Source organism: Globicephala melas, chromosome 9 (assembly GCF_963455315.2).
Source record: "Globicephala melas chromosome 9, mGloMel1.2, whole genome shotgun sequence".
In the NCBI taxonomy this organism is placed as follows: domain Eukaryota; kingdom Metazoa; phylum Chordata; class Mammalia; order Artiodactyla; family Delphinidae; genus Globicephala; species Globicephala melas.
Window position 1 is genome coordinate 92,312,647 of NC_083322.1, and position 26,152 is coordinate 92,338,798.

General features: G+C 36.0%; 1 protein-coding gene across 2 annotated transcripts in view; it reads left to right on the plus strand.

Moving 5' to 3' along the window:
• Positions 1-26,152, plus strand: part of CDK13 (cyclin dependent kinase 13) — a 110,609-nt gene that overhangs the window by 12,921 nt on the left and 71,536 nt on the right. For both annotated transcript variants that reach the window (XM_030871177.3, XM_030871178.3), the window contains exons 2-4: positions 16,864-17,523; positions 23,128-23,298; positions 24,689-24,828. In XM_030871177.3, coding sequence (XP_030727037.1) covers positions 16,864-17,523; positions 23,128-23,298; positions 24,689-24,828 — 971 coding nt within the window. The remainder of the gene's footprint in view (positions 1-16,863; positions 17,524-23,127; positions 23,299-24,688; positions 24,829-26,152) is intronic.

Here is a 26,152-nt window from a genome sequence, read left to right on the forward strand (position 1 = left end):
ACAGTTTATGGTCTTCAGTGACTGGCTTTTTTCATTAAACTTAATGTTTCTAAGGCTCATATATGTTGTAGCATGTATCAGTACTTCATTCCATTTTTAGCAAAGTAGTGTTCCATTATATGGATATACCATATTTTGCCATCAGTTGATGGATACTTGGGTTGTTTACACTTTGGTCTGTTATGAATAATGCTCCTTTGAACACTTGTGTACAGTTTTTGCATGGAGATATGTTTTTATTTCTCTTGAGTATATACCTAAGAGTGGAATTTCTGAGTCATATGGTAAGCTTATGTTTAACATTTTAAGAAACTGCCAAACTATTTTTCAGAGTGGCAGCATCAGTTTTTATATTCCAACCAGCAGTATGTTAGGGTTCCAGTTTTTCCACATCCTTGACAATAGTTGTTTTTTTTAATCATAGACATCCTTATGTTTAAAGTGCTATCTTATTGTGCTTTTGATTTCATTTCCCTAATGACTAATAATGTTGAGCATTTTTTCATGTGTTTATTGGCCATTTGTATATCTTTTGGGGGGAAATGTTTATTCAAATCCTTTACCCATTTTAAAAGCTGGTTGCCTTCTTATTGTTGAATCTTAAGAGTTCTTTATATATTCTGGATTCAAGTCCCTTAATATGACTTTCAACATTTCTCCTTCTCCTAGAGAGACAAACTCTTGTGTTTGGGAGAGTCAACTTTAATTTAGTACAAAGAAATGGAGTCTTCCGCAAGTAACTTGTTGGCAACCACTTGGGCTATTGTAGCAGTGTAACTTTGGACAAGTCACTTAGCTTTTGAGACATTGGTTATGGACCCAAAAGAAGAAGAAGAAAAAAGAATTTGCCTAGGGCAGCGGTCAACAGAACAACCAAAAGACTACTATGTGGTTGGCAGATCTTGTGCCTTGGGTTGGCTGGGTAGAGATACAGTATAAAGGAAAAGCAAAGACTTAGAAATAATACAGATGTGAATTTAGGTGGTAACTCTGGTGCTTTTGTAGCAGAGCAATATCAAGCAATTTATTTACTTATCCTTTTTGAGCCCTAGTCTTTCTACTTGTAAAATGGAATGAATAATTCCTACCTAATAACGAAAACTGGAAACAACCTAAGTACTCTGAATGGGGGGCAGATAAATAAATTATGGTACAGATAGTTGATTTGCAAATATTTTCTCCTGTTGTATCACTTTGTTGATATCTATTAAGCACAAAAGTTTTAAATTTTGATGAAGTCTAGTTAATTTTTCTTTTTGTTGTTTGTGCTTTGGTATCCTACCTAAGAAGGCTTTACCTAATTAAAAGTCACAAAGATTTGTTCCTATATTTTCTCCTAAGAGTTTTATAGTTTTAGTTCTTACATCTTGATCTTCTGTCTATTTTCAGTTAATTTTGTGGACTCTCAGTTCTATTCCATTGATTTACATGTCCATCCTTATGCCAGTACGACACAGTCTTGATTATTCTAACTTCGCAGTAATTTTTGAAATCAGGAAGTATGAACTTCCAAATTTTCTCTTTTAGATCGCTTTGACTTTGTGTTTATTGTCTTTTTTTTGTGGGAGCAGGGGAGGGTGGTGGGGATATCCTTTGCATTTCCCTACAAATTTTAGGTTCAGCTTGCCAATTTGTGCAAAAAAGGCAGTTAAGGATTTTCATAGGGATTGCATTGAATCTGGAGATCAGTTTGGGAGTATTACCATCTTAATAATGTTAAGTCATCTAATACCTGAACATGGAATGTCTTTCCGTTTATTTAGATTTTCCTTAGTATTTTCAATGGTGTTTTTTGCTGTAGGTACAATCCTTGCACTTCTTTTGTTAAATTTATTCTTAGGTGTTCTATTTAAGGCTATTGCAATGGGAATTATTATTGTAAGTTAAATTTTGGGGGGTAAATTTAAAAAATTGTATTGAAGTATAGTTGATTTACAATGTGTTAATTTCTGCTGTACAGCAGAGTACTTAGTTATATATATTCTTTTTCATATTCTTTCCCATTATGGTTTATCATAGGATATTGAATTAGTAGTTCCCTGTGCTGTACAGTAGGACCTTGTTTTGTAAGTAAATTTTGATTGTCCATTGCTACTGTGTAGAACTACAGTAGTGTTTTGTTTTTTTGTTTTTTTTGGCTGCTCCGCGCGTCTTTCAGGATCTTAGTTCCCCGACCAGGGATTGAACCTCGTGCCCTGGCAGTGAAAGTGCTGAGTCCTAACCACTGGACTGCTAGGGAATTCCCTACAGAAGATTTTTCTATATTGATCATGTATCCTGCCATCTTGCCGACTTATTAATTCTAATAGTTTTTTAGCGGATTCCTTAGGATATTCTATATACAAGATATGTTATCTGCAAATAGAGAATGTTTTATTTCTTTATTTTCCCCTGGTCTAGTTCTTTTTCTTGCCTAATTATAGCAGCTAGAATTTCAAGTTCAGTGTTGATTAGAAGAGGTGAAATTGGACTACCTTGCCTTGTTCCTCATTAGGTATGGAAAACATTTAGTCTTTCTCCACAAAATGATTTTAGCTGTGAAATTTTCATAAATGCATTTGTTTTACTTTTTGATTAAAGTTGTTTCCCTCAGAGTCTAATTTTTGGTGTCAGAAAAATTCCAGATGCTTTGGTTGTCCTTTATACACAAGCCTGTGTAATTATCCACTATTGTCCTATGGTGTCCTTTACACACAAGCCTGTGTAATTATCCACTATTGTCCTATGGGCTAGGAAAAGAGGAAGTCTCCTGTTTTGTAGTATGTGCGTAGTGATTGGCCACATCAGTTTCCTCATAGACTCTGCTGGAAGAAATGTATGAAAAATGTTTCATTATGGAAAATATATGCATTAAGATTGATAGTTTCCTTTAGTTAGTGTTACTTAAGCATGCATGATTTTCTAAATTTAATTCTTTGAAGTTAAGGAGTTGGTGTACTGGAGTAAATAAATTGATACAACTTTTTTCATTTTTATTAAAGAAAGTGACAGTGTAAAAAACATTGTAAAATACTATACATTCTGGTTTGTAGTAATTTCTGGTAGTGTTCCTCTTTAAAGTTTTCTGTTGGTGTTTATCCTTAAATTTTTCTGCATTTTTCAGTTTTATACAACGAAATTTTGTGACTTTTTTTAACCTATACTCTTTTTATATTTAAAACATATGAAATGCTTGAAAACTGTACAGAGATGTAGCAAGATGTGAAAGCTACCCTTTATGCCCTTTTCATTCCCATTTCCTTCCAAATACATAACCGTGTAAATAGATTGGTGTACATCCTTTTTCTGCATATATACTTACATACCAACATATATACACATAAACATTAAGAATGTTATTGTGCCATAAGTGTTGTTTTTTACTTTTTTTTTTTTAACAGTATGATTTGAAGATCTTTCCAAATGGCTACATAGAATTCCACAGTGAAATCTATCAAGCTTTATTTAACCATCAACTGTTGGGCACTAAGCTGTTTTTTCGTTTTTTTTTTAATATTACAAACAGTCCTTTAAAGGATATCTGAGTGATAACTTTTGACACATTTGGAAATGTTTTTGTAGGATATGTTCTTATAAGTGAAATTGCAGATCAAAAGCATTTGATAGGTACTACCGAATTGCTTTTTTTTAAAAGGCTTAGTTAGCAATTTTATATTCCCTCTGATAATTTATATGAGTGACCGTTTCTCTAAATTCTGGTGAATACTTGATATTTTCAGAATTTTTCTTTTTGCCATTGTGATGGTTGTAAATTTATTACCAACATTTTATTTTGCCTTTTCTGGTTACCAGAGAGGAGACAACATTTAAATGTCTTAAATGGCCATTTGTATTTCTTCTGTGACTGAATTATTTTTTTAATCAAGAAGACCCTCTAGTTATTAAAAAGAAGGAATAAATATAGTTTTACATTAGAAAAATTAGTTTTGCTTATTAAGTCCCTGTGGGATAATGGATGTAAAATGTTTGGTTGTTAATAAAAGTAATAAATTTATCTCAATGTTTATATGAAGAAACTAGTTAACTAAATGTAATTCTGTCTCCTAAATCTTCTTAGTTTAAGTAGAATTTTATCAGTGGACCTATGCCTATTAGTTAACTAGCTGGGTATCAGTTACCCAAAGCATTCTGCTAGTATTTGTAGACATTCAGAGAAGTAGATAACTTGTTCTTTACTTTTATTAATCACTTCAGTAAATACCTTTTAACCTCTTATTATATGCCAGACATAGTTTTAGGCACTGGGGTTATAGTGGTAAATAAGACATTGGTGGAGAAGAGAGGTGTGTATGTGCTAATTTGTCTTTCTAATTTATCAACCTCACTATGAAGTGGATAATTAAATGGAGACCTAAATGACAAGCGTCAGCTATGTGATGATCTAAGCATCCCAGGAAGATAAAAAACAACGTTTTAAGGTATCAAATCAAGAAGAAGTGTGACTTTCATTTTCTTTTTTCTCATTTTTTAAAAAATTGAAATATAATTTATTTACAATGCTGTGTTAGTTTCAGGTGTACAGCAAAGTGATTCTGTTATACATCTCTGTCTCTGTCTCTGTCTCTATATATCTGTTCTCATTCAGCTTCTTTTCCATTATAGCTTATTATAAGATATTGAATATAGTTCCCTGTGCTATACAGTAGGTCCTTATTGTTTATCTATTTTATATACAGTAGCGTGTATCTGTTAATCCCAAGCTCCCAATTTATCCCTCCCCTCCCTTTCCCCTTTGGTAGTTTGTTTTCAATGTCTATGAGTCTGTTTCTGTTTTGTAAATAAGTTCATTTGTATCATTTTTTTTTAGATCGCATATAAGTGATATCATATGTTTGTCCTTCTTTTTCTGACTTAACCTCACTTAGTATGATCAGCTCTAGGTCCATCCATGCTGCTGCAAATGGCCTTATTTCATTCTTTTTTATGGCTGAGTAATATTCTGTTGTATATACCTCATCTTCTTTATCAGTTCATCTGTTGACGGACATTTAGGTTGCAAAGCATGACCCTTTGAAGACACAGAAAAGAGGCTTGTGTGGCTGGAGCCTAGTGAGTGAAGGAGGGTATAATAAAGATGAGAGGCAATTTGGGTTTTGTGGATCACAAAAAAGATTTTTATTTTATTCTAAATGCATTGAGAAGCCATTGGAGAGTGTTAGGCGAAGGTGTGGTATAATCCAATTTATGTTTTTAAAAAACATAGACATAAAAATACAAGGCGGTATGTAACAAGTGTTATATGATTTCAGCAAATGAGAAGGTTACAGAGGAGATGGGACTTTACCTTGACCCATAAAGACAGATAAGATTTAAATAAATGAAGGGGAAGGGTGTAGTATGGTGTGGTAACAATAAATAATGCCTGGCTTTAAACTGGAAGACTTGCTCTTGAGTATTGACTCTACCTTTTCATAGCTCCGGGCCTCTAAGTAAATTTCTTGACCCTCTTTATCTTAGTTCTTCCATCTGCCTTGGTTGATACAAAGAGCAAGTCAAATGAAAAATGCCTATAAAAGTATTTTGTAAACTGTGAGTGTCAGTGTGGTATGCTTGTTTATTTAATAAAAGACTACCATCTGTGTGTTCTTACGTTAAGGGTTGTGGAGTGATACAAAAATGAATTAGATCTGGTGTTTGCACCTTAAAGAGGATATAGTCTAGTAGATAATGTGGTAACGTCTAAAGTGCAGTGTTACGAATGATAAAGATCTTAAGAAGGATGTAGATAAGGTGCTATAGGGATTCAAAGAAAGGAGAGCTTGCTTTTTTCTTGGAGTTGGTGGTACGGCTTTATGAAGAAGGAAGGACTCTTGAACTAGGCCTTGAAAGGTGGATAGGACTTCAATAGAAGATGGAGAAGAGGATAATGTCAGTGGGTCAATCTGTGGGAGTAACGGTGTGGAGCATTAGGCAAATTCAGAACTTGATAAGGAAAGGTAGGTTAGGACCAGACAGATTATGCAGCACGTTAATACTAGACTAAGGAAGGTGAATTCTATTCAGTAGGAATACTACCAGCAAATATTTATTGAGCATCTGCCAGTGCCAGGTCTGTGCTAGTCAGGGCTATGAGAATTCAGTGATCTCAGTTTAGTTGGGGAAGACAGATTACTATTTTAATGAAATGTGAATGAAGTGTTGTAGGATCATAGTTCAAGGAACATCTGCAGCTGCCTGGCATAATAAGGGGAGGCTTTATAGAGGTGTGGTAGACATTTGTGCTTTGCTATGAAGTATCCCTTTGCTTAGCAGATAAAATAGGGAAAGAGAGAAACATGAGAGAAACATTCTAGACCTGACACTTTATGTGCTTTGAGATGGCTGGACAAGGTTTTGTGTGCAGTGCAAGGCTATGAAGAATTTTGATAGAGGGTAACTGAAAGATTCAGGTGGCAGTAAATTGGAAAAGGTAGAGACTCGAGGTGGGGAAACTGGTAAGGAGACTGTTACACTGGGCAAAGTAAAAGATGAGGTAGGACCTCATGTGAAATAGTAGCTAAGGGGATAAAGAGCCTCGAAAATTGGAGACATGCTTGAGATGCAGAATTGACAGGACTTGGAGATCAGTTGGATACGGGAGAAGGGAGGAAAGGGATCAGGTGGAATATAGAATGACTTCTGGATTTCTGCTACTTCAGTAGATACCATTGCCTGAGGATAGGGTATATTTAAGGAGAAAGCGGGTGGATTTGGAGAGGAAGCCTAATAGCTTCAGCTGTATTGTGTTGAAGGTGCATTTAGGATATTTGGGAGGGGTGGAGGATGACTTCAGGGGGTAATCAATGTTTAGGTGATAATTTAAGCCATACATATGTATGAATTAAGTTATCATGGGGACGTGGGAGAATGGATATAATGAAGAAGAGGAACCTTAAGGAGCACTGAGAAATGGCCATAGAAGTAAAAAAACAATCAGGAAAAAAACGGTAGTGGAAGTGGTTAGAAAGTGTTTTTTAAGGGTATAGTCAACATTGTCATCATAGATATTGATATTTTTCTTTCCTTTTCCCTTTATTTTTCCTCCAGAGGTAGGTCATTGATCACCTCAATAATTACAGTGAGGACATATAAGCCAGATTAGAGTGGTTTGAGGAGTATGTGGGGTGGATGAGAATTTGGCTGTAATTGGAAGGAGACATAAAGATACAATATCAAGGTGCCATTTATTGCTTGTTTTTTCTTGTCTGTTTTTAAAGATCTTAGAGTCTTGAGTTATTTATTTCCTGAGGGGAAATAGTGAATAGACAGCAAAAGGTTGAAGTCACAAGTAATGGAGTAGCCCTAGAGGAGCCTAGCATAGAGCATCTCATCTCCTCCTCCCTAGAGGAGCCTAGCATAGAGCATCTCAAACTATAATGGGGATTTTGTTGAAATGCAGATTCTGAATCAGAAGGTCTGGGTTGGGGCCTGAGATACAGCATTTCTCATAAACTCCCAGATGAAGCTGATGCTGCTTTGGTTTGTAGGCCAAACTCTGAAGTAAGGATCTAGAGAATATGGGATTGAAAGTATTATTACAGGAGTTAGCCTTAGATAGAAAGAGGAACACGTCTGCTCTGAGATCAGGTGGAATATAAAGTGGATGGAGATACAGATTAAGTTTGCAGGCAGGGCGGAGCAACTAAGCCCATGTGCCACAGCTACTGAGCCTGCGCTCTAGAGCCCGCCAGCCACAACTACTGAGCCCACGTGCCACAACTATTGAAGCCCGTGTGCCTAGAGCCCGTGCTCCGCAACAAGACAAGCTACTGCAGTGAGAGGCTCGCGCACCGCAACAAAGAGTAGCCCCCGCTCGCCGCAGCTAGAGAAAGCCCTCGCGCGTGCAGCAACGAAGACTCAATGCAGCCAAAATAAAAAAAATTAAAAAAAAAAAGTTTGCAGGCAGGAAACATACCCGATAACCTTTGTTTTTTTCTGTGAAAAAGAAGTAAAGTGATTTTAAGAAAGACTTTGGGAATATTGTGAGCTTGAAGAAGGTGTGAAGGTTTAGAATAGTTACTAAAAAGAGAAGGAAAGTGAGTGAATTTGAGACATGTAATAATCACTGAAAAGTGAGGATTAGTGTGGTTATGGTGTCTGTAGAAATAATTGGGGCAAGGAGAGATTTGATTTAAAGAGATCAGTTATTTTTAAGATGATAAGGTAACCTAGAGGAGAGGTAATGAGGTCTGAAATAGAACAGTGGCCTTGAGAATAGAAGAGGAAGATGTGAATAATGGCCCCCTCAAAGATGTCCATGTGAACCTGTGATATGTTACTTTACTTGGCAAAAGGGACCTTTGTAGATTAAAATAGGGATCCTGGAGATGGAGAGATTATCCTGGATTGTAGGTCCTATGTAAACACAAGGGTCTTTGTAAAAGGAAGCAGGAAAGTCAGGGTCAGAAAAGGCCATGTGATGATAAAAGCAGAGGGAGAGAGGAAATGTGATGATGGAAGGACCATGAACCAAAGTCAGATGATGTGGGACCATGAACCAAGGAACGAACAGTCTTTAGAAGCTGGAAAGGGTAAGGAAACAGATTTTCCCAAGACTGTAGAAGGAACAAAGCCCTGGTGACATGTTGATCTTAGCCCAGTGAGACTGATTTTGGACTTTTGACTTCCAGAACTGTAAAATAATACATTTGTGTTGTTTAAGCCACTAAATCTGTGGATAATTTTTTACAGCAGGAATAGGAAACATACAAGGAATTATGGATGTAAGGGAATGTAGAGTTAGAATCAATAAAATGAGACAGTTGATGGCATGTGGTATGGGCAGCAGAAAACTGGGAAGATTTCTAAGCTGGGTAAATGGGTAGAGGAGAGTGGTGAAATTAAAAATACAGAATGGCAGGGAGCAGATTTTAGAGGAAAGTGTTCACTTTGCATGTAAGTCTGGATTAGATACAGATTAGTTTTGAAACAAGGGGTAAATTCAAGAGGCTGCCATAGTATTGTTAAACTTAATAGAGCTGTTATAATACTAATGCATGGCAAATTTTACAGGAATATTTAGAGTTTTGACTGAGACAGTGACTAAAGGGATGATTGAGAGAGACCGGTTTTTGAAAAATAATACCACGTTATATTTATATAGTGCTTGTTTTCACTTTGGGAATCATTCCCCCCCACCCCCCAGTTTGTTGAGATATAATTGACAAATAAAATTGTAATATATTTCAAGTGTCAACAGTGATGACTTGATATATATGTATACATTGTGAGAGGCGTCTCACAATCAAGTTAACACATTCATCACCTCACATATTTACCTCTGTTTTTGGGGGGGGGGTAAGAATACTTAAGTTCAACTCTCTTAGCAAATTACTTCTAATTATACAACACTGTGTTATCAGCTATAGTCACCATGTTATATACATTAGGTTCTTAGACCTTATTCATCTTTTTTTTTAATATTTATTTATTTGGTTGCACTGGGTCTAAGTTGTGGTAGGTGGGCTCCTCAGTTGCAGCTCCAGGACTCCTTAGTTGCAGCTTGCCAGCTCCTTAGTTGCGGCACGTGGGCTACTTAGTTGTGGCATTCAAACTCTTAGTTGCAGCATGCATGTGGGGATCTAGTTCGCTGCCCTGGGCTTGAAGCCAGGCCCCCTGCATTGGGAGCATGGAGTCTTACCCACTGTACCACCAGGAAGTCCTGACCTTATTCATCTTAAAACTGAAATTTGTACCTTTTTACCAACCTGTCCCCATTTCCCCCACCCCCTAGCCCCTGGCAATCACCCTTCTCTTCTATCTTCCTTTGAGTTTGACTTTTTTTTTTTTTAAGATTCTACATATAAGTGATACCATGCAGTATTTGTCTTTCCTGGCTTATTTCACGTAGCATAACACTCTCCAGGTTCATCTGTGTTGTCACAAATGGCAGGATTTCCTTCTTTTTTTAAGGCTGCATAATATTAAACACATGCCCACATTTTCTTTATCCATTCATCTGTTCATAAACACTTAAGATTGTTTCCATATCTTGGCTCTTATGAATAGTACTGCAGTGAACATGGGGGTACAGGCATATCTCGTTTTATTGTGCTTCTCAGACACTGTGTTTTTTACAAACTGAAGGTTTGTGGCAACCCTGCATTGAACAAGTCTGTTGCTGCCATTTTCCCAACAGCATTAATTTCTAAAATTAAGGTATGTACACTGTTTTTTTAGGCATAATGCTATTGCACACTTAATAGACTATAGTATGGTGTAAACATAGCTTTTTATGTGCTGGGAAACCAAAAACTTTGTGTGACTTGCTTTATTGCAAATTTGCTTTATTGCGGTGGTATGCCTGTACAGATATTTCTTTGAGGTAGTGATTTCATATCCTCCGGATGTATACCCAGAAGTGGATTGCCAATAGTTCTATTTTTTGACTTCTAGATTCGCTTCCACATGGTTTTCTATGGTGGCTGTGTCAATTTACATTCCTAACAACAGTGTACCAGGGTTCCCTTTTCTCTGCATTCTCACCAGCATTTGTTATCTCTTGCCTTTTGATAATAAACATTCAAGCAGGTATGTGGAGGTATCTCATTGTGGAATTGCATTTCCCTGATGATTAGTGGTATTGAGCACCTTTTCAGGTACCTGTTAGCCATTTGGATGTGTTGCAGAGTCTCTTCAGGTCCTTTGCCCACTTTTAATTTTAAACAAATGTTTTTTAAAATTAACTAATTAATTAATTTTTGGCTGTGCCGCATGGCATGTGGGATCTTAGTTCCCTGATCAGGAATTGAACCCACACCCCCTGCATTGGAAGTACAGAGTCTCAACCACTGGACCACCAGGGAAGTCCCCTTTGCCCACTTTTTAATTGGTTCATTTGCCTTTTTTGCTCTCTGAGTTGTATGAGTTCCTTGTATATTTTGAGATTTATTTATTTATTTATTTTTGGCTACGTCCGGTCTTAGTTGCAGCATGCGGGATCTTTGTTGCATCGTGTGGGCTTCTCACTAGTTGTGGCGTGTGGGTTTTCTCTTCTCTAGTTGTGGCACACAGGCTACAGGGCACGTGGGCTCTGTAGTTGTGGCACGCGGGTTCCAGAGCGCATGGGCTCTGTAGTTTGCGACACACAGGCTGTCTAGTTGAGGTGCGCGAGCTTAGTTGCCCCGCTTCATGTGGGATCCCAGCTTCCTGGCCAGGGATCGAACCCATGTCCCCTGCATTGTAAGGCGGATTCTTTACCACTGGACCACCAGGGAAATCCCCTTTGTATATTTTGGATATAAACTCCTTATCAAAAATATTTTCTAAAAAAAAAAAAGTAAATAAATAAAAAAATATATTTTCTCCCATTCTATAGGTTGATTTTTTGTTTTGTTGGTGGTTTCCTTTGCTGTGCATAAGTTTTTTAGTTTGATGTAGTCCCACTTGTTTATTTTTGCTTTTGATAAACCTTTGCCAAGATCAGTATCAAAGAGTTTACCCCCTTCTTTTTCTTCTAGGAGTTTTATGATTTCAAATCTTATGTTCAAGTCTTTAATCCATTTTGAGTTGATTTTTGTATGTGGTTTAAAATAGGGGCCCAGTCTTATTCTTTTGCGTATGGCTATCCAGCTTTTCCGATGCCATTTATTGAAGAGATCATCCTTTTCTCGTTGTATATTCTTGACTCCTTTGTAGAAAATTAATTGGCCATATGTGCATGGGTTTATTTCTGGACTCCAGTTTGTTCCATTGGTCCATGTCTCATACTGTTTTGATTACTGTAACTTTGTAATATACTTTGAAATCAGAAAGTTGATGCTTCTAACTCTGTTCTTCTTTTTCAAGATTGCTCTTGCTGTTCAGGGTCTTTTGTGGTTCCATATGATTTTTAGGGTTTTTTTCCTATTTTTGTGAAAAATGCCATTGGAATTTTGATAGAGATTCCATTGAATTTGTAGATTACTTTGGGTAGTATGGACATTTTAATAATTCTTCCAATTCATGAGCATGGAATATCTTTCCGTATATTTCTTTTTCAATTTCTTTCATCTCCTTGGTTAAATTTATTCCGAAGTACTTTATTCTTTTTGATACTTTTATAAATGGGATTGTTTTCTTATTTTGTCTTTCCAACAGTTTGTCATTAATGTATAGAAACACTACTGATTTTGTATCCTGTAACTTTACTGAAATTGTTTATTCTAACAGGTGTTTGATGGAGTCTTTAAAGGGTTTTCTGTCTGTAAGTTCATGTCATCTGCAAACAAAGAACATTTTCCTTTTCACTTTTTGATTTTGATGCCTTTTATTTCTTTTTCTTGCCTAATTGCTATGTCTAGGACTTCCAATACTGTGTTGGATAAAAGTGATAAGAGTGGGCATCATTATCTTATTCCTGATCTTAGAGAAAAGTTTTCAGTTTTTCACTGTTGAGTATAATATTAGCTGTGGGCTTGTCATATCTAGCGTTTATTGTGTTGAGGTGTGTTCCTTCTGTGCCCAATCTGTTTAGTTTTTATTTTTATTTAATTAAATTTTTTTTTATTGGAGTACAGTTGATTTACAATGTTGTGTTAGTTTCTACTGTACAGCAAAATGAATCAGTTATACATACACATATATCTACTGTTTTTTAGATTCTTTTCCCATATAGGTCATTACAGAGTATTGAATAGAGTTCCCTGTGCTATACAGTAGGTCCTTATTAGTTACCTGTTTTATATATATTAGTGTGTATATGTCAGTCCCAATCTCCCAATTTATCCCTCCCCCCCTTTCCCCTCTAGTAACCATATGTTTTGTTTTTATAGTGAAAGGATGTTGAATTTTATCAAACGCTTTTTCTGCATTTGTTGAGATACTCATATGATTTTTATCCTTCATTTTATTAATGTGGTATATCACATTTATTGATTTGCGTATGTTGAACCATCCTTGCATGGGAATCACTTTCATACCTTTATGGGGGCTTAGCAACAAGATTTGAATGGACATAGCTACTATTAGCATGTGAAATAAGCAGGGTAGAAAAACTAGGCTAAAAAATATTGTCCATAGTGACTACCATAGGAGACATCACATGCATTGACCGTTTCCACCATCCCAGAAATTTCTATTGGATACTGCTCTTACATATTATTTTATATAATGAGGGATTGAATATTATTATAGTAAAAATTTTAAGAATCAGTGTTTGCTAATTAGGCACAATTGCAGAAGACCTGGACTCTTGGAGAGATTGTGTGATATAGTCGAGTGAACAGTACACCATGCTCTCTCTCTAAGGAACACTAACCGAATTAACAGTGAGCACTAACCAGTTGGGTTTTAGATACTGGATTTTTTATCCTGGTTCTGCTTTTTTTTTTTTTTAATTTATCTATTTTATTTTATTATTTATATTTGGCTGCATTGGGTTTTCATTGCTGCCCGCAGGCTTTCTCTAGTTGCGGTGAGCGGGGGCTACTCTTCGTTGCACTGCACAGGCTTCTCATTGTGGTGGCTTCTCTTGTTGTGGAGCATGGGCTCTAGGTGTGCCGGCTTCGGTAGTTGTGGCACGTGGGCTTGGTAGTTGTGGCACGCAGGCTCGGTAGTTTTGGCACACGGGCTTAGTTGCTCTGTGGCATGTGGGATCTTCCTGGACCAGGGCTCAAACCCGTGTCCCCTGCATTGGCAGGTGGATTCTTAACCACTGTGCCACCAGGGAAGCCCCCTGGTTCTGCTTTGAGTTGTATGAATTTGCGAAAGCTTCTAAAAAGATTCTGTAATTTCTTTTTTTTTTTAATTAAAAATTTTATTTATTTATTTATGACCATGTTGGGTCTTTGTTGCTGTGCACGGGCTTTCTCTAGTTGTGGCGAGTGGGAGCTACTCTTCATTGCGGTGTGTGGGCTTCTCATTGTGGTGGCTTCTTTTGTTGTGGAACACGGGCTCTGGGCGTGCGGGCTTCAGTAGTTGTGGCATGCGGCTGCAGTAGTTGTGGCTCGCGGGCTCTAGAGTGCAGGCTCAGTAGTTGTGGCGCATGGGCTTAGTTGCTCTGCAGCATGTGGGATCTTCCCAGGCCAGGGCTTGAACCTGTGTCCCCTGCATTGGCAGGCAGATTCTTAACCACTGCGCCACCAGGGAAGCTCTGTGATTCTGTAACATCTTAAAAACATTCAAAACAAACAAGAAACAGCTAATATATGGTCACTGTAAATTTTACAGCACAGAAATATTAGAAAAAACATTTTTAAAAAGAAGAAAAATCTTACCTATAAAACAAGGATGTGCTATCTACCATCCATTTAAGTTCTTTTTATAAGACATGACATAATTCATTATGTAGTCTTAGAGATCCACTTCTCTCTTACTCTCATAACTTTGTATGGCTGAAGTGTTAGATCATTAGTAAGAATAACCTAAACTTGAGTTTTGTGTTTTTATTTAATTTTAGATTCCCAAAATATGTTTGTTATAAATAGTAAATATGTAATTGAAATTGATTAGCAAATATGCAATACCTGAGAGAATACAAGTTTACTAGGGCAGGAAATTTGAAAAGTTAAGGAGCTTTTTAAGAGAAATAGAAAAATTGGAGAAGAATGGAGTGTGTGTCTAGAAGAATTTCAGTTGGTTTAGGGATCAAATACCATGAAAATGTCATTTCTGAAATATATTTTATAGGTCAAAAATTTTTGTCTTTACTGATAACTTTCTTATCTAGATTCTGTGCAGAAGAGAATAAGAATTTAATAGGCCAGAGGAGTTACTTGTGTTGGGATTTTATCTTTGTATCTGTTTTCTTAAGTAAAGTTTACTGATTATAAATTTCTTAGTTAAATATTATTTCTGTGTCTGTATGAAGCTGATGACCAGAATCTTGCTAGTGTGGGAAAGTTAATTTAGGAAAAGTTCTGTGCTGTTACCTCTGATGAGACGGCAGTCTCTTTGCTTTCTCCTGCTGTGATCAGGGGATAGTAACTTGACATAGCAGTCTTATTTTGAGGTCCAGGATTCTGAAGGCAAAGGAAATTAAAAGTGTGGCCAAGTGTTTCATATTATGACACTTTTTGTTCCTATATTAAAGTTATCCAAGATATTTTATAACCAACTTATTACTTTATATTTAGCTAAACATTTCCTCTCATTTCCATGAATAGTTGTAAGCTCATTGATGATTTTTATGATTGATGTATATGAATATTTGTTAAGCAAGTGTTAGATTAAAATGTTTACTAAACCAGTGTTCCTGTTAACCTAAAATAATGTTACATAAATGCTTTATGTATGGGGTTGGAAACACTAGCTCAGTGCTGAACACTAATTGGCCCTATGTACATTTTGAAATGTTTCTGAAAGAATAAGGGAGAAGTTGAATTTGTATTTGAGTTTATCCTAAATCTAACCATCATTTGTCTTCATACTAGAATTGTAAAATGTATTGGATAATATATATGTAATATATTACATAATATATTAATGCCAAATATAAACAAAAATTTCTAGTTCTTCCTTTTCTCTTCCCACTTTAATTATGGGTTCTTAGGAATTTCTTTGCTTCATTTACCAAATCCCCTACAAAATTTCAATAAGAACTATCTCCATGGTAGTGTGTTAATGTGTTGAATGTGACTCTGCGTACTTTAGAATCAAAAGATCTGGGTTTAAGACCTGGCATACAGTTAGGTTCTAGAAGGTAACAGAATCCAACTCAGATGGTTTAAGAAACTTTAATGGAGGACTACAGAGATAGGGGTGGATTGAGAAAACTGACAAGGGATGTTTTCGTTAGTTACAGAGGGAAGCTCGAAGGGGCAAGGAAAATATAGTGTTATTAGAGCCTGGTGAGAGCTGTGGAGAAGGCAGTGTTTGACAGGAGCCATGGTGGTAGAGGGACAGATCTTCTGCCACAAAATGTGACCAATAGGAAGGAGGGAGCTGGAAAGAAAGAATCCAGCTTTTCGCTGCCTTCTGATCTGCCAGTGATGGATAACACTGGAACCCAGAAGATGCATCTGTTGAGGTCAGCCTCCTTTGGGCCCAGGGTAGGGCAGAAGAGTATTGGAGGGATGGGGTAGTGGCAGTAAGATAATAACCAGTACAACTACTAATGAGATTGGGATTTGACTTCAGGTAATATTTTAGATTCAAGTTTTATCTACAAACTGCAGATACTTTACTGGGGTTGATGTGAGCATTAAGTGAGCCATATCAAATATGTCAAAGTACTCTAATAGTGCCTTGGTCTTATATTTTTTTAAAGTCTTGATAAGGTGTGGATTTGAAAAGCTCAGCTTCATTTCTGTTGGTGCTGTGCTGCATTTGTTTCATAGAAACTTTGGTTGCCACCATACTTTTGAATATACGTTAATTTTTGTGTTTTCCAGTGATTTTTGAGAAGTGAAATGAACAGTCATTGTTAGATAGTTCCCAAGATTTAGACTTTTTCTTACTGCCTAATGACAGGTTTCATTTTTTTCACTCTTGGTGTAGACAGAGCACTACTTACTCCTGAACTTATGCATGGGGGGCTTTTGAGTTGTAGAAATTGTCTCCCTGGTAAAAGTTTGGTCAGACTTCACCCTGCTACTTCTACCATTGGTGTTGTCCTTGTTGACTGCTTCTATTTTCTTGAGACAGCAGTAATGCCTTGTCATAGTTTTTCCTCCTAATTCTTACAGTATTTCTTTTCATAGAGATCTGCTTTCATCCAGCCCCATCTTTGAGCATTTGTAGGCCAGACTGAGATCAAGAGTCTATTTTCAGGAAAAGTATAACCAGCAGATAATATTCTACTTAAAAGCACTTTCTGCTTTTAAAAAATTCTCTCACAAAAACTATATTATGATTTGGAAATTAAGTAATTTCTATTTCATTTCACAGCCTCAAGTTAGGAGTTTTTGTACACTTCAAACTGAACTTTTCTGAGTTACTGACTAAATCTTAATTATTTTCCACCAGACGGTCTGCCAAATCCCGAAGCAGAAGCCCATACTCATCTAGGCATTCAAGATCTCGTAGCAGGCACAGATTGTCTAGATCCAGAAGTCGTCATTCTAGCATTTCTCCTAGCACACTAACTCTGAAGAGTAGCCTGGCAGCTGAATTGAACAAGAATAAAAAAGCACGAGCTGCAGAGGCAGCACGAGCTGCAGAGGCAGCGAAAGCTGCAGAAGCAGCTAAGGCTGCTGAGGCCGCTGCCAAAGCTGCCAAAGCTTCAAACACTTCTACACCTACCAAGGGGAACACAGAAACTGGTGCCAGTGCATCACAAACCAACCACGTGAAGGATGTGAAGAAACTTAAAATTGAGCATGCACCTTCTCCCTCAAGCAGTGGAACTTTAAAAAATGACAAGGCAAAAACAAAGCCACCTCTTCAGGTAGCAAAGGTGGATAATAATTTGATTGTAGATAAAGCCACCAAGAAAGCAGTTGTAGTTGGAAAGGAGGGTAAATCTGCTGTTACAAAGGAGGAACCAGTATCTCTTAAAGAGAAAACCAAACCACTTACACCAAGCATAGGAGCCAAGGAGAAGGAGCAACATGTGGCTTTAGTGACCTCTACCTTACCACCCTTACCTTTGCCTCCCATGCTGCCTGAAGATAAAGATGCTGATAGGTAAGTGCAAAAAATTTTGTCAGTGACTGTTTAAAGAAAAATCTAAGTTTGAAATTATTTGACCCCACCAAAAAAATTTTATAATGAGTGTTAGTAAGTGAATTAATTTTCTTTATTGTGTACAACTTAAAATGAAGCACATGGCTTGTAGGATGACAAAATTATAGCTTATGCTAAGAATTCCAGGTAAAAATTGCCATTGTCCTGGGATACAATGTATGTTTCAGCTTGAGCTTGAGAATGAGAAATGTTGGTATTTTCTTTGGCTGAGTATTCCTTGGTGATCCTACCGGAGATAGGACATTTTATGAGAGAGTCTGTCCTGGTTGATAATAGCGTGTGTCTTGGTTATTCTAAGTGTTTTCATTGGCCTTATAAATTTATTACTTTAGGTGGCTTTACGAATACATCACTTTTTAGTGTTTTATTGACTTAATTTTTTGCAATTAGAGATTAATTACATATTACGGAAATGTGTTTATGCTTTCCTTTAAATTGTTTACACATTTCTGCTGTGAATGTTGGGGGTGTGGCTTGTACTTTATTTTGAAACATTTTTAAGAGGATGAAGGTAAGAGTAAATGTAAATGCAGTTCTAAGAATGTTTCTCAAATGTATGCTAGGATAGAAGCTTTATGCTGTTGTGTGATATTTGCCAATTGACTTAAATTAACCTTTTTCATTCTTATTTTTATGAAGAAATTATAGCTGTTCCCCTCCCCTTCCCCTTTTTGTTAAAAAGCAACTATATGGTCAGTTTTCCTAGCTGACATCTGAGAATTTGAAAACAAGTGGATAGAAATTCCATGTGGGCAGGTCTTGCAAGTGCTCACTTTGGCCAGCATTATGACAATTTTATAATTTCAAACAAACAGAAAATAAAGTATTGAATATAATTTCTGTGTTTCATGCCCTCTGAGGCATCTTTTTTCTACAATCAAAAATGTTGCTGAGGGACCCCATCCAATATGATCAGGTGTTATCCAGTTATACTATTCTAATTGTGGTATTTGCAGGTTTGACTGTTCTCTAGGAACACCAAAGGGTCATAAGAGTAGTGATTTGTAATTTTGATGACTCCTGGAATGGGCTGTCCAGGACAGAGAGGCATGAATGCAGAATTGAGTCACTTCATTAGTGAGAATAAGCCAGTTGCTGAGAATCTAGTGATTCTGGACCAGTGAGACTGGTTGTTCTCTACTTTATTTTTCATATGTGCTACAGGGGTAAATTTTTAGTGGTGATGTTTTTAAGAATTCAGGATGTGCCCAGGTGACTGCTTATTAAGGAGGATATTCTTTGTGCCTCTGTTTTTAACAAGATGGTGGCACATTTCATACTTGGCCATTAACAAAATTTTTTTGACCCACCTTCTTTTCTGTCTTTTCTCTTTTATTGTGTCTTTGCTCTTTTTGCTTTGAAAGTGTTTGTATGTTTCAAGCATATTGAAGTTTTTTAAGACTCCTGAGTACTACTACTGACATGTGCGGCCAAAGATTGATTCAACATCACTTATAGCCACTCTTCTTTTTTTTTTTAATTTTATTATGTGTATATATTTTTAACATCTTTATTGGAGTATAATTGCTTTACAATGGTGTGTCAGTTTCTGCTTTATAACAAAGTGAATCAGCTATACATATACATATATCCCCATATCTCCTCCCTCTTGCGTCTTCCTCCCTCCCTCCCTGTCCCACCCCTCTAGGTGGTCACAAACCACCGAGCTGATCTCCCTGTGCTATGTGGCTGCTTCCCACTAGCCATCTGTTTTACATTTAGTAGTGTATATATGTCCATGCCACTCTCTCACTTTGTCCCAGCTTACCCTTCCCCCTCCCCGTGTCCTCAAGTCCATTCTCTACGTCTGCATCTCTATTCCTGTCCTGCCCCTAGGTTCATCAGAACCATTTTTTTTTCTTTTTTAGATTCCATATATATGTGTTGGCATACGATAATTTGTTTTTCTCTTTCTGACTTACTTCACTCTGTATGACAGACTCTCGGTCCATCCACCTCACTACAAATAACTCAATTTCGTTTCTTTCTATGGCTGAGTAATATTCCATTGTATATATGTGCCACATCTTCTTTATCCATTCCTCTGTCAGTGGACACTTAGGTTGCTTCCATGTCCTGTCTTATAAATAGAGCTGCAATGAACATTGAGCCACTCTTCTTTTTGATGCTCCAAATTTGATGGTCTGAAATTTGGCCAGTGGGAACTCCTTTATGCTAACTCCTTTGTCCTTTTGATATGACTCATTTTATTTTTGAGTGCTTCCTTGCTTCCTAGCCAAACAATATCTTTTAGGCTCGCTTTGAACTTTGCTTCTCTCCCAGCCCTGGAATCCATTACTCTCCGAAAATCATAAGATAGACTGTTAACTATATGTTTACATGTAATAAATCATTTTTTTAAAAATTAGGATCATACCATGCACAATATTCCTTCACTTCTTTTTTTTTTTTTATTTTAATGTGTTGGAGATCTTTCCAGGTTGGTAGAGATAGGTTCAATATTCCTATACATGGAAGTGGATGCATCACTCTCTTATTAACTATTCTGTTGATTAATGGATACTTAGATTTATAATTGTTTGCTATTAAGTTCTCCTTATACATTAATATTTTATGTACATGTGAGCAATTTTTATAGGATAGTTGTGAGGTCAAAGTATCCACATTTAAAAATTTGATGGAAACTGCCAAATTGAATCTTAGTAAGATTGTGTACCAATTTATGCACCCAAGTTTATGAAATTGCTTCAACTAACACTAAATATTGCCAATTTTGAAATGTTGAAAATCTTTAAAATATGTGATTAATTTTGCATTTTTCTGGTTATTGAGCTATAGCATCTTTCTAAACACTTGTTGGCTTTATTTTTCAGTGAATTGCTTGTTCATGTTTTATACTGACTTTTCCTTAAGATTATTATCTTTTTTCTAATTGATTTATAGGTACTGCTTATGTTAGGGATCTTGACCTGTGCCTCTCACAGTCTGTTGCTTGTCTTTGAGACTTATTTTTGGTTTTGGCTACATGCGTGTTTTCCATTTTGAATGTAGTTGGATCTATAATTTTTCCTTTAAAACTTACAGGTTTAAAACATTTTTAAAGGTTAACTCACATCTCACAGAAATTTGTTTTTGGTTATTATATGTAGAAGAAAGACATGGTCTGATTATGTGCTCTCTCGCATCACCCCTGGACTAATAGATCAGTTGTTGCTAATGGCATTTACTGAATAATCTATCTCACTGATTTGTGGTGCCATATATAAAAATTCTTATAGATATCTGTGTGTTTCTGGACTCTATTTTCTATTAACATATTGTATTATTTCTTTGCCAATACTTTTTTGTTTTAACTTCTTAGGTGCATAGTATGTTGGCCCTCAAAGTCAGATTTCTATTATAGGAGTAGGTAGGTAATGTAAAAGTAAAGGGATGGAGTAAATTACTGGTTAGTGAATAACCCGGCCATTCAGCCTCAACTTCAACACTGTTATAAATGAACTTGGGACCAGTGTTGGCACTTTTTGCCCTTATTCTTAGACAGATTTTATGATCATTTGGCTTGTCTTGCTTGATTTTTGTTTGGGGCTTGGTTAAATGCAATGATTAATTTGGAGACTGACAGATTTACAGGATTACAGTTTCCCATATGAAAACATCATTTCTTTTCATTCGTTCTGGTCTAGTTTTATGTTCATCAGCCATATGTTTTAATTTTCTTCTCTTGGTCTTATACATTTCTGGTTAAGGCATTTTGTTGTTTTTTGTTTCTGTAGTATATGGAGACTTTTAAAAACTCATCACATACCCTATTTGGTTATTGCAGGTATTCAGTGAAAATATAATGTGTTTAATTATATAGTGTTATTTTTTGAAACTAATATCTCATTTCTCTTAAGTCTGGGAGCCTTCCTGAATTTGGTAGTTCATATAATGATATATTTGAATATAGGCAGTCTTTTAAATGTTAAATTATAAGTAAAATTAAGACTTCTAGTCTCCCCTCCCCCCCATTGATTTGAATTTTTGGACAAATGCAAATTTTGGACTGAGGTCTAATTACAAGTTAGAGACTACAGTTCTCTAAATAAATTATTTTAAATAGAATTATTTTCAGACAGAGTTCAAGTGGTACCTTTTCTAGAAAGAAGCTTTTACTGTCTTTCAGTCCTGAGTTAGCTACCCTTTAGTACCATATTACTCTGGAAATTAGTCTGTACAGTACTTTATCCTGCTGCTTTCTGATGCCTCCAGAAGACTGTAACCTTCTTTCTGAGAGGAACTGTATGTATCTTAATGTATTTGTGAATTGTTTTGTTGTTAAACTATAGTGCCTATGTAATACCTAGCACATAGACGTGTATAATGAATATTTGTTGAATGGAGGGACATGAAAATTGAAAAGTGGGCTATATGACACCATTACTATAAAAATACAACTGCAATCCAATTTCCTTTTGAGCTTGTTTTCCCTATTAAAGATTACTTTCTAGTAACATGGGGTTGTGAAGGAAAGTCACAATTTTATTGATAAATAGTTTTTATCAGATGGTATTAAAAGACCGTATATTGTACAATAATATTAAAGTCCAACATGAGTAGGAGAAGTTATAATTAAAATGAAATGATTTATATTGTTAACATCATTAGTAGTTTCTGACCACAGTAGTGTAGTTTCACTAAAGTTTTTAATTCTGGGACTCATAACTGCTATGAAAGTATGTGAAGTCCAAATTTTATTATCATTGTAATATTCTCTTTCAACATGTTATATTGTTAAACAGATTTTGTAGTGTCTGAGAGGTTTAAAATAATCAATTACCAGGTTAAGATACAGTTAAAAAAATCAGAGGTCTTAATACATTCAAAAAAGTATAAAACTAACTGAGCTTAATTTTCACCTGTAATTCTGATAAGCTAGAGCCTTAAAAAATTTTTTAAAGAATCATTGTCCAATTCAGGAAAAATTAATTCTGAAAAGGGATGAAGCTAAATTTGTTCTTTGTAGTTATTTAAATGGGCCAGATAAATAATAGCATGTGGTTTATTTATTTCTTAAAACAAAATAGCTTTTTGTCTGTCTACCAGAATCAAACCAAATGCTATTATAAAACTAATGAATTTTCCCATAAAGCATGACTAGTTGACTTTCAGTTTTAATTTACAGTTTTATAGTAATTCTATATCTTTTTAAAAAATAGCCTATTTTTTAGAACAGTTTTAGATTTACAAAAAAGTTATAATGATATTACAGAGGGTTCCCATATACCCTCCACTCAGTTTCTTCATTATTAACATCTAGCATTATTAGTATGGTACATTTGTTACAATTAATGAACCAATATTGATACATTATTAGTAACTAAAGTCCATACTTTGTTCAGATTTCCTTAGTTTTTATCTAATTCTGTATCATTTTTGCCCCCAAATTTTATATTTTTGCAGTTGAATATAGTATATTATTTTAGCTGGAAAGTAAAGAAACTCGGTTTAGCCTTTGCCATTGTGTGCTATATAAATGCATTTTTATTTCTCAATGAAATAAACTTTTGTGTTTTATTTGTCTGACTCCTTTCTTTTTAGCTTACGAGGAAATATTTCAGTAAAAGCAGTTAAAAAAGAAGTAGAAAAGAAACTACGATGTTTACTTGCTGATTTACCACTGCCCCCTGAGCTACCAGGAGGAGATGATCTCTCAAAGAGTCCAGAGGAAAAGAAAACAGCAACACAGTTACATAGTAAAAGGAGGCCTAAGTATGTGCTTGCTTTCTACCTGCTCTTAAATTGGCCAGAGATGATTCTGGATCATCATAAAATTATAAAGTCCAAAATTAAGATTTAAAATAATAAAAAGTGTGTTCTTTCAACTTAAGTATATGAATAACTTTTATTGGAGCTTTGAAAAAAGTTTTTTTTCCTAATTGCCTGAGTACTTATTCAAAATGACTCATAATACCAAATTAAATTTTCCCTCTCAGTTTGTAATGTATTAATTTCTTGGGATATTATATATGTTGAAGAAAATTTCTATAATTAAGATATTTAAAAAACAAATATTGAAATTGGGCAAGGTGGAAATCAGCATTCAGTGAGTCCAGACAAAATTAGTAATGGGCAAGCTGCTATGTTTTCCTTTGCTTTTATTTGCTCCCATAACTAAATGCATTCTTGATTTTGCAAGAGGTGGAGTGGAAGAAGGTTTGAAATCTGTATCCTAAATTAGCTTCAAGTAAGTGCCTAGAGATAACTCTTTCCCTTGAAACCTGTTCATCAGTTAAGGGCAGAGGGAGAATGATGATTCCTTTTTTTATTTCTGCTTAACCAAGGGAAAGTGTAAGTAAGACTTTGAGTTAGATCTGATTTTAGAATTGCTGTTTCAGGTAGTGTCTAGTATAAGAATATGAGGTGATTTTCTAGTGTGGAGTAGAAAGCTAGAAAACTTTAAAAAGAGTCTCTCCTTGAGTATTGTACCTTTATTCCTTTACTTAAATTCTCTTACCTGCCAGAATATTAAGATACTACAAAATTACATTCTTTTTGAAGAATATAAAATATTTGTTATATATAATACATACTTAAAGTGTAGATTCCTAAGGGTTGATAATATTAATATTTTTATACTCTCTTAGACTGAAAATCTTTCTGGTGCTTCCATTTTTAAGATAATTTTATCTAGCCATAAGTCTAAATTTGTCAATACGCTTTATGGTTAGATTTTTGGTAATGTTCATTATTAAACTTCTGGTTTTTGAAAGCAGATAAATATATACACATTGTCAATGAATGAAAAAATACTCTGGAGGTTGTTTAGAGAACTTTGAATCTTTGAACCGGTGTTGGTTTTGTCCCCTCACTGAAAAATTATATTGTATTTCTGAAAGTCCTTCATACAAACTTCATTACTTCTCTTTCCCACTTTAAGTGTTAGTCTACAGAAGGAGAGTCAGTATGGAGAAATACCTTGACTTTCAAGATAATTTATAATACCACCTCACAGTGTTGCCTGTCTTAGATGATCACAAGTATGCAAGGGTGAGGGGAAATAAATGGTTTAAGATTGGGTATGGAGGGTGGATATTGAGTATTAAACAGTTTATTCACTTTGCTTGATTGTATATAAAAACTTCAGAACTATATTTGATAGAATATGTGGGCCTCGCTATGGTGAAATCAAAGAAAAAGACATTGACTGGGGAAAACGCTGCGTGGATAAATTTGATATCATCGGAATTATTGGAGAAGGTACCTATGGACAAGTTTACAAGGCCAGGGATAAAGACACTGGTAAGAATGCCAAATGCTTTGGATCTTTGGGCCTATGGAATGTGCTTAATTCATGTTTCTCTTCTAATGTATAACTTGAGGAATTTTCAGAAAAAAAAAGTTAAATTTGAATTTATCATGGTATTGTTTCATCTTGTTTTTTGTTTCATTTTATGTATGCACTTATGTAAGATATGAGTACATGTAATGGGGTGTATATACATACATGGTTTTTTGTTTTGTTTTTTTTTTTGGCTGCATTGGGAATCTTCGTTGCGGCATATGGGATCTTTCATTGTGGCGCGTGGGCTCTTTGTTGCGGCATGCAGGCTTGTCTCTGGTTGGGGCGCGCAGGCTCCAGAGCGTGTGAGCTCAGTAGTTGCGGCACACGGGCTCTCTAGTTGTGGTGTGCGGGCTCCAGAGCACACAGGCTCAGTAGTTGGGGCATGCCGGCTCAGTTGCCCCATGGCATGTGGGATCTTAGTTCCCCAATTGGAAGACCGATTCTCCTCCTTTTTTTTTTGTATTTAATAAATTTATTTATTTTATTTATTTATTTTTGGCTGCATTGGGTCTTGGTTGCTGCGCGCGGGCTTTCTCTAGTTGCAACGAGAGGGGCTACTCTTCGTTGTGGTGCGCGGGCTTCTTATTGCGGTGCCTTCTCATTGCGGAGCATGGGCTGTAGGCGCGCGGGCTTCAGGAGTCGTGGCTCGCGGGTCCTAGAGCGCAGGCTCAGTAGTTGTGGTGCATGGACTTAGTTGCTCCGTGGCATGTGGCATCTTCCCAGAGCAGGGCTCGAACCCATGTCCCCTGCATTGGCAGGGGGATTCTTAACCACTGTGCCACCAGGGAAGCCCCGGAAGGCTGATTCTTAACCACTGGGCCACCAGGGAAGTCCCCTGAGAGAAAGTTTTAAAAGGCCTTGGGGCAGAGGAAAAAGTAACTGTGTTAGACACCATGTATTTTACTAATAAATGGTGCTTAGAGTCAGTGTTTAATCTTTATTTATAATTTCTTGTTGAAGTAAACCAATAGATAAAATAGCATAGGTGTTTGAGGGCACTTAGTATAAGCGAGGCTACCTTATGCATAGAAACTCTGAAGGCAGTTATAGCATGCAGCAGTAAAGTAATATTTATCATGATGATTCTGCATTATCAAAAGAGATTAAATTATAAAACAAGGAATCATACATTTTAGATTTCTATTAAAAAATCAAGTAATTTTTAATGATTAAAAGGAAAAACGTCCTTCCTTTGGAAAATTTGTAAGTACAGAATTCCTTCTTTTTCCCCTACAAAGAAGTGGAATGAACAAACTTCTGTTACAGTGAATTTTTTCTTAT